Source organism: Chenopodium album, chromosome 5 (genome assembly GCF_948465745.1).
Source record: "Chenopodium album chromosome 5, dcCheAlbu1.1, whole genome shotgun sequence".
In the NCBI taxonomy this organism is placed as follows: Eukaryota; Viridiplantae; Streptophyta; class Magnoliopsida; order Caryophyllales; family Amaranthaceae; genus Chenopodium; species Chenopodium album.
The window spans coordinates 70,592,178-70,600,285 of NC_137838.1; the positions used below are offsets into that span (position 1 = coordinate 70,592,178).

Below are 8,108 nucleotides of genomic sequence, written 5' to 3' on the forward strand. Positions count from 1 at the left end.
AAGCGGTTGCATGCTGGGTTTCGCAAGCCGGAGGTGTGGTCTGCTGATTGGAATAAGCAGGATAGGAGCGTAATAAATTTTGCAACTATTGTTTTGTAAAAAAAAAAGTCATCATTTACAGAATTTTTATGTATTGAATTTTCATTGATATATGTACTATGTACGTAATTTTTGAAGAGTATACAACAATTATTTTTCTCCTTTGTATTTAATCATGAAAAATATGAATAAAATTATATAAGTTAATATTGATGAATTGTAATTATAAAAATCTAATAAACTATTTTTTTTTTTTTAATTTAGAATGTGACCAAAGAGACCTGTTAAATTAAAAAGTGGTCTCACTTTTCTAAAAAAAGAGACTGCCTAAGTAAGATAGGCGGTCTCAGTTTTCTAAAAATTGAGATCGCTTTTCTAATAAATGCAGTCTTAATTTCCTCAAAATTGAGACCGCTTATCTTAAAGAGGCGGTCTTAGTTTTCTCATTCTAGAGACCACTTTTAATAAAGCAGTCTCTTTGCCAAAGAGACCGCTGCGCTAGAGACCGCCTCCAAGGCAGTCTTTGGCCAATTTCGACGGGTCTCTTAGGCCAATTTTGTAGTAGTGACTTTTTCCAAAAAAAAAATAAATAAATAAAAGTCTTAGCATAAGTATAAAGTACTTCCTTAAAAAAAAAGTACAAATGTTTATTACCATAAATCCATAATTGTTATGGTGACTACTTAACCATCTAATCTCATATCAACTATGTTATTAATATCTAAAAACTTTTTATATAAATGCAAACCACAAAATTCATTTTTTAAAAAAAAAAAAAAAAAAAACACTCACATAACAACTCAATTTTGGTTTGACAACAATAATTTCAGTTTTAAAAAGCCTTTAATAAAATTTCTTGGTTGAACTTCTACAACAATCACAACCCGGGACAACGCTCGAGCTACTCACTAGTTAGTCATTAAAACTAACTAGTTAATTAGATTATTGATTACAATATAAGTGAATATAAGTATATAACCAATCACAAGTTCATAAAATAAGAGTTAAGGACAAAAGGTTGATTATATCATCTCATCAAATTAAACATCATATGAGTAACTACTATGAGGAATTATATATTTTTTTTATAAAACTCTTGCTAAATTATCATAGTTGGTACACAATCACATATTACACAAAAAAAAAGATATATTTATTGAATTGCCGTTTCAAGATCCTATCATAACTTAGTTTTGCTTAATATGCATGATCCCCATGTCATAAAAAAGAATAACAAATTTGTATCATAAATAGGTTATTATAAGATTTATAACTTTAACAATCAGCAGTAATGTTTTTTTTTTTTTGACAATCAAGAAAACAGAGAAGATTCATATGCCCTTTCTTGTTGTAACTGCAAGTTTATGGGCTTCAAAGACTCTACTTCTATTTACTTTCCTAATCGCAAAACTTTGGAATGAGAGAGTATAATTTTTAACTTCTTCTACAATTTTCTTGATCTCCCTTCTGGCTTTAGTACTATCCGAGAACGCTTGGGCCAACTCCATAGAATCAGTAAGCATCACAACTCTGTCCCTTTCTAAATTCGAGTTTTGTAGAGCCATTAGTGCCGCTTAAGCCTCAGCTTGACAGGGGAGGTAGCAAAAACTGGACTTTTTCCCCTGTCAATTACATTACCTCTATCTTTAATTACCAACCCAACAGGTGCTCTCCATGCCTTGCTAAGCTTGCTGTCCACTTTCTTCCAAGCACTATCAATGATGATAGTGTACCTCTGGTTTGCTGGCTCGTCATTGGCTTGGTTTGCACATGAACTCTGGAGTCTGCCCTCAGCTTCCCTGGTGGCTGCCATTCGACCCCTTTATCCATCAGTTTTAGTCTCTGAATCCCATCTCTGCTTCCAATGCTGCACCAATCTGATAATACTATGCGGGGAGACTAAGGAATTATTGAAGCTGATGTTATTTCTTGACAGCCAGATACTCCAGAGAGTACTCACGAATTCCATGGTTGAATGATTTTGATCGTCATCTGTTGAAAGCAAATAAAATAAGAAGTTAGACACCCAAGTATTTATGTCAAGATTCCTTCCTATTTCTGAATTGATGCCCAGATTGCTGCATTTCCAGATTCTTGTAGTCACTTCACATTCCCTAAATAGGTGGCTAGTGGTCTCTTCTTCCGCGTTGCATAGTTTGCATTTTGTGTCAATGTCAATGCCTCTTTTCTTTAGGTTACTCAACGTTGGCTGAGCATTGTTCATCAATTTCCAGATGAAAATCTTGTGCTTAGGCCAAATTTTCGATTTTCACCATATTTTCCAGAAGCTAGAAGTCGGGGCTCCATTGTTATTGCTACCTTGTGCCTGCCAATATCCTGATCTTAAAGAGTAATGCCCTGTACTCGAAGGACCCCAATCCCAAACATCAAATTGCAGTTGGTTACCAGGGTGAATAGCAAGGATATCCTTTTCTATAACGGGGCTAAACCATTTCCATACTAAACCCACCTTCCATTTGCCCTACTCGTCAAGCAAATCACTGACAAGAACTGGTTTTTGCTCTGTGGAAGTAAGTTGACTGTCCTTGCATTTAATAATTTTATCAGTCACCCACCAGTCATGCTCCACCTTTATGCTCTTACCATTAGCTATGGTTCTTCTAAGGCCACCCCGCAAGTGATAAATACTCTTGAATATGCTTCTAGCACCCCAAGACATTGAGGTCTTCATCTCACCTCTTCGTCCTCTGTCAAACCAGTCATCCTTGCACTTTGCTCTGAAGATCTTGCTAACATTAATTGCGGGTTAGAGTGCATCCTCCATGCTTGCTTGAAAACAAGAGCCTGGTTGAGACTCTTAAGGTTCCGTAGACCAATACCTCCTTCATGTTTGTGATTTTCAAGGAGAGACGTTTTCCTCCAGTAGATCGGCCTTTTCTCCATGGAGGAAGACCACCAGAATTTCAGGATAAGAGAAGATAGCTTTTTGATGATTTTTTGGGGTAGCATATAGCTACTAAGAATGTGGCTGGCCATGGCGATAAGGATGCCATTTATGAGAATCAATCTTCCCGCTTGAGATAACTTGAGGAATTTCCATGACGATAGCTTTGAAGCAATTTTATCCACTATTTCTTGAAAGACTCCAGTGGATCTTCCATCGACGTCCATTGGGCATCCCAAGGATGTGCCCATCTTGTCATTGTCTCTCACCCCTAAGATTCTTTTCAGAATTTTTTTGAATCTTAAAGGCATGTTTTTTGAGAAGATTACATACGATTTATTGAAGTTTACCATTTCACCAGAAAGATTGCAGAATTGGTCAATAGCATTCTTCATCACACCAAAATTTTAAATATCGGCTTTGAGGAAAAACAAAGCATCGTCGGCAAAGAAGAGATGAGATATAGACGGCCCTGATCGTGAAACTTTAATTCCTTTGAGGCTGCCTGAAATTTGTAGGTGGTCGAGTCTTCTTGAGAGGACCTCCATACATAATATGAAGATGTAAGGAGAGATCGGGTCTCCTTGACGCAACCCCGAGTTTGGCACTATTCTCTCTGAGGGCTCACCATTAATGAGGACACGGTAGGAGACCGTAGAGATGCATTGCATATTCCATTGAACCCAAAGGGGAGGGAAGTTCATTTGGATTAGAACATTTTCCACAAATTTCCAGCTTATCCTATCATACGCCTTGTTAAGATCAACCTTCAGGATGCTCTCAAATTTCCCGGGTACTGCCTTCTTCTTAATTTTGTGGTGTAATTCATGTCCCACCAAGATACTATCAGAAATGGACCTCCCAGGGACGAAAGCATTTTGGCACTCTCCCACCAGATCACCTATGATATGTCGAAGTCTTTTCACAAGGCATTTTGATATGATCTTGTACGATGTATTACACAAACTTATCGGTCTGAGATCTGACACCAACTCAGGGTTATTAACTTTTGGGATGAGGGTGATGAAGGTTTCATTGAGCTCCTTAAGTAAATAACCCTCTCTAAAGAAAGCCGAGCAAGAGCCAAACACATCATCTTCTACTGTCTTCCAGTTTTGCTGAAAAAAGGAAGGAGGAATACCATCAGGACCTGGTGATTTGTGGCCCTTCATGCTAAAAGCAGCTTGCTTCACATCTTTTTTTGTGAACGGGAGCCCTAACAAGCTAATGTGCTTATCAGAGAGCTTAGGAATAGAATGCTTCCAGTCATCCCAGTTGCTACAATCCCATTCTTGAGGAGTACCTGCATGAAATAAATCTGCAAAGAAGTTGTTAAATAAAGCATGAATAGAGGGATCATCGGAGCACCAGGTTCCCTCACTGTTCTTAAGACCTTTTATTTCATTTTTCAATTTTCGGGTAGTAGCACACTTGTTGAAGAAGGAGGTGTTGAGATCAGAGAGATTATCCCATTTTGTCCTTGCCCTTTATCTCCAATACTTCTGTTTTGCAGAGATGGAATGTATAGCATTCCTCCTGGCATTGATGTCATTTTGCATATCAGAATGGGAGGAGATTGAACTTTGTAGAGTTGTTGCTTCATCAGAGTTGGCTTTCCAGTCAATGTGGTTTGACCTTTTGAAGTTCAAACACCAACTTTTACAGATTTTAAGAGTTCCCTGCAACTTCCTCTGGAGGGAGAACATGGCAGACCCTTGCTTGTTCTTTTCCCATTCTACTCTGATGGCTTCTTTAATTTCGGAAAACTCAAGGCACCAGTCTTCTAATTTATATGGTCTTCTCTTTTTTGAAGGTGGGGAATGGGTTGAGACGATTATGGGGCTGTGGTCGGAGAGAAGGATAGGGAGGTTCAGCGTGAATGCAATAGGATAGAGATTTCTCCAGGAGTCATTGCCATAGGCTCTATATAGAGTTTCAAAAATGGCCTCATCATTGTCTCTGTTATTATTCCAAGTGTACCGAACTCCATGGGAGGGAAGCTCAGACAGACCACATTCAATTTTCCATTTTAAGAACTGGTTCACCCCCGGTATCACATTACTGCCTCCCAATTTTTGGTTTAGATTTTCAGTTTGGTTAAAATCACCCATTATGAGCATATTTCTAGGGTGTGACCAAATTAAGGCCCTCGAAGTATCCCATACTAACTGTCTATCACATAAATATGGGGAACCATAAACAAACAGAACATACGAAAACTGGTTAAATTCATCATTCACTGAGCATAGAAAATAGTTAAGATCCTGAAAGAGGACTTTTACATTGATATTCTTATTCCAACACAAATAAGTCCCTCCCCTAGACTCCACAGAGTCAACACTACTACTATTATCAAAACCCCAAGAATGGAAAATTGGGTCCAAAACAGCAGCAGAAGTCTTAGTTTCCGAAAGAAAGATAATGTCAATGTCCGAGTGACCTGCCAACCACTTGATAAAGGGGATTGCGGGAGGATTGGCTAAAGATAAGCCCCTGTAATTCCACGCCAGAGCTCTCATATAGACGTTGGTGGCTGTATCGGGCCAGCCACCATACCCTCAGAGTCGGAGGACAGGTAATTGTTTAAGTCCTCATCAGCGGAGAAACCAAATTTAAGCTTACGAAAACCATTTCAGATCTTCTGGATTTTCTTCCTCTTCCTAGAAGGTTCTTCAGCCGGACTAGACGGTTCGGAGAGAGAAAGGAAGTGAGAGTCACGTGAGGCGGACTTCTCTTTTCCTTTTATCCCCTTCTTCTTTAGCAGAAATTGTAATGTTCTGCTCTTCCTCAGCTTTCTGGTGGCTTTCTTTGCCTTGTTCAACCATAGAGAACGGGGAGGGAGGTCATTCAGGTTTGGGAGAGGTCTGGGGGGTTTGTTTAAATCAAAGGTAAATTCATCATCAATGGGGAGTTCAGAAATTGCAGAGAGGAACTCTTCTTCCGAAACAGGGGAATTTGGTGGGTTTGGGATGATAAGTTCTGGGTTAGCCCAGGGATCAGAGTTATCTACGAGGGCACAGGAAAAGGGGTAAAGGCTGAGAGGAGGGTAAGCATTGTTCGAACCAGTGAATTTGGTTGATCTATCAACCTCAGAGCAAGAGTCATCAGAGGAATTTACCAAAGGTTCCTTCCCTTTCCGAGACATGAGGGGTGTAATTTGGGTAGAAGAAGCTATAGGTTTAGGGCGAAAGGGGTCATCAGATTGGTTGACAGGCGTGAGTACCTTATCAGCCTTTTCAATGCCAACGCAGTGGTTCAGGTCAATGATATAGGCGGCTTCAAGGTGGTGTCCCAGTAGGATATCTTTTGGGTATGGCTTGTTATTCATGATGGTACGAGGTTTTTGTATTCTTCTTAAAAGGGAAAGGTTTTTTTGTTTAGCAATATACTGGGAGGTGTGTTTTGGATGAGAGTTGTCGGAGTTAAACAAATATTTATAGGGGGTAGGGGTAATTAAGATTAGTGGTTGGGTAAATGGGGGATGGACACTGTAGGGAACATATGTCTCTAACAGAGCTTTGGGAAGGTGTTGGATATCTGGGGACTGGGAATTTACCATGGGTAGATGTTGTAATAAATACGCGTGGAGTATGGTAAGAAAAGTAAGTTCTTGGGATGGGGGGGTAAAGAAAAAAGGGAAAGAAGACTTGGAAATAGGAATGGAAGTTACCTCTTATGTATTATCTGTAATTCCCCGTGAGTGATAGTTAAGGCGGGCTCTTTTTACCTCGATATATGCACCTTGGTCTGGAGAGTCAATTGAGGCCCTTTTCCGGTCCCCTGTGGTTGGTCTACTCTTCATCCGATTGTTGTTTCTAACCTTATCGGTGGCATGAACAAACAAGAAATTCGCCATTTCTTTTAATCTTTTTCTTGAGGAAGGATGCTTCTCTTGTTCCCTGTGTCTTTTGTAACGCTCCGGGAGGCTATTTAAGCTTGGTTGCATTTTGGGTTTTTTCTGGGAGGTAGGACATAGAGTAAACTCAATATTACCTTTTCTTTTCAGGTTTGGCTTAGAGAGGCTTGGTGAATTTGGTTTAGTCCTGGAGTGAGACAAGATGAGGTTTAATCTGGAGCATCGGAAACGCTCACAATTTTTAAGGGTTGCTGCTTTGTTTGGGGATATTTGTGAAGGGTTGGGATGGAAAGCATTTGAGCAAGATACTTTTTTATGACCAACACAATTACAATTACCACAGACAATGAAAATATTTTCAAATTGGACAGTAACCCAATCAATTGAACCAAGAGTTGACAGGAGAGGGATAGCTAGCGGCACAGGGTTATTAATATTAAATCTGAATTTTTCTCTAGCTGAATTAGAAGGATGAGAAAAAGAATGATCGATTTCAATGAGTGATCCAAGTTTCTCCAGAGAAAGATTTGGGCAGCAGGGAGAGTTAGGCGAGAGATTAGTAAGTCTTACCCAGATGTCGGCGGTGGAGAAATCAATTTCCGAGATGGAGTCGGAGGGGGGCCACGGTTTGAAAACAATAAGAGCAGCTTGGAACGCGGCCGAGTGGGAAGCTAAGAGGGCACAGTAATCCCTAGAGTCGGAGCAAGTGAAGAAGAACAAGTGATTTTTCTTTTCGACGACAATTGGACCATGTTTAATCCAGTGATTTGACACCCAATGTTGAATTCGAAGCTGAGAGAAATGTCTATAATCAACAAATTTCCCCACAATAGTGTTTCTAAAATCTGATCGAAAATTATGGTAATCTTGAGTTTGGTGGTGATTGGACATAGTTGATTAGAAGCAGGAGGTAAGGAGGAGGAGAAGAAAAGAGTCAGCAGGAGGATGATGACTTGGGCGGAAAAAGCAAGATGAATTATAATTAGTTTTGTTTAGGGTAATTTTACCCCGCCACGTGGTCCAATCAGAGGATGACACGTGTCAGCCTCAGGATGGCCCAAAGTGGACCAATCTCTGCTTAACACGTGTCACTCCAGAAAATAAGGGAAAAAAAGGCGACCTTCAGGCCCAAATCCCGAGAAAGCCGCAAAGCGGCGCAGCCCACCACTGATTAGGGTACAGTGACCTAATCAGGGGCACAAATCCTAAAGACCCTATAAATAGGGAGATGTCCCTCTTTTTGAGGGCACGTTTTATCATTTATTACACATTTACTCTTTGATAGAGACATCCTGAGCTTGGAATCCG

At 39.9% G+C, this 8,108-nt stretch overlaps 1 protein-coding gene across 1 annotated transcript; it reads right to left on the reverse strand.

The window, feature by feature from the left end:
• Positions 1 to 3,351: 3,351 nt before the first annotated feature.
• LOC145633088 (uncharacterized) lies at positions 3,352 to 5,463 on the reverse strand. Its single transcript, XM_081685383.1, has 2 exons — positions 4,608 to 5,463; positions 3,352 to 4,247 (listed from the first exon to the last, which is right to left on the reverse strand). Exons 1-2 carry the CDS (start codon positions 5,461 to 5,463, stop codon positions 3,352 to 3,354), a joined length of 1,752 nt encoding a protein of 583 aa, XP_081541509.1.
• Positions 5,464 to 8,108: the final 2,645 nt, after the last annotated feature.

What these genes read in the sequence shown, in the direction of transcription:
- LOC145633088 (XM_081685383.1), bottom strand. Translation starts at nt 5,463, where the DNA reads ATGAGAGCTCTGGCGTGGAATTACAGGGGCTTATCTTTAGCCAATCCT. An exon ending in GCAGGGAACTCTTAAAATCT is followed by an intron (nt 4,248 to 4,607) that starts GTAAAAGTTGGT and finishes TATTTCATGCAG; the next exon opens with GTACTCCTCAAGAATGGGAT.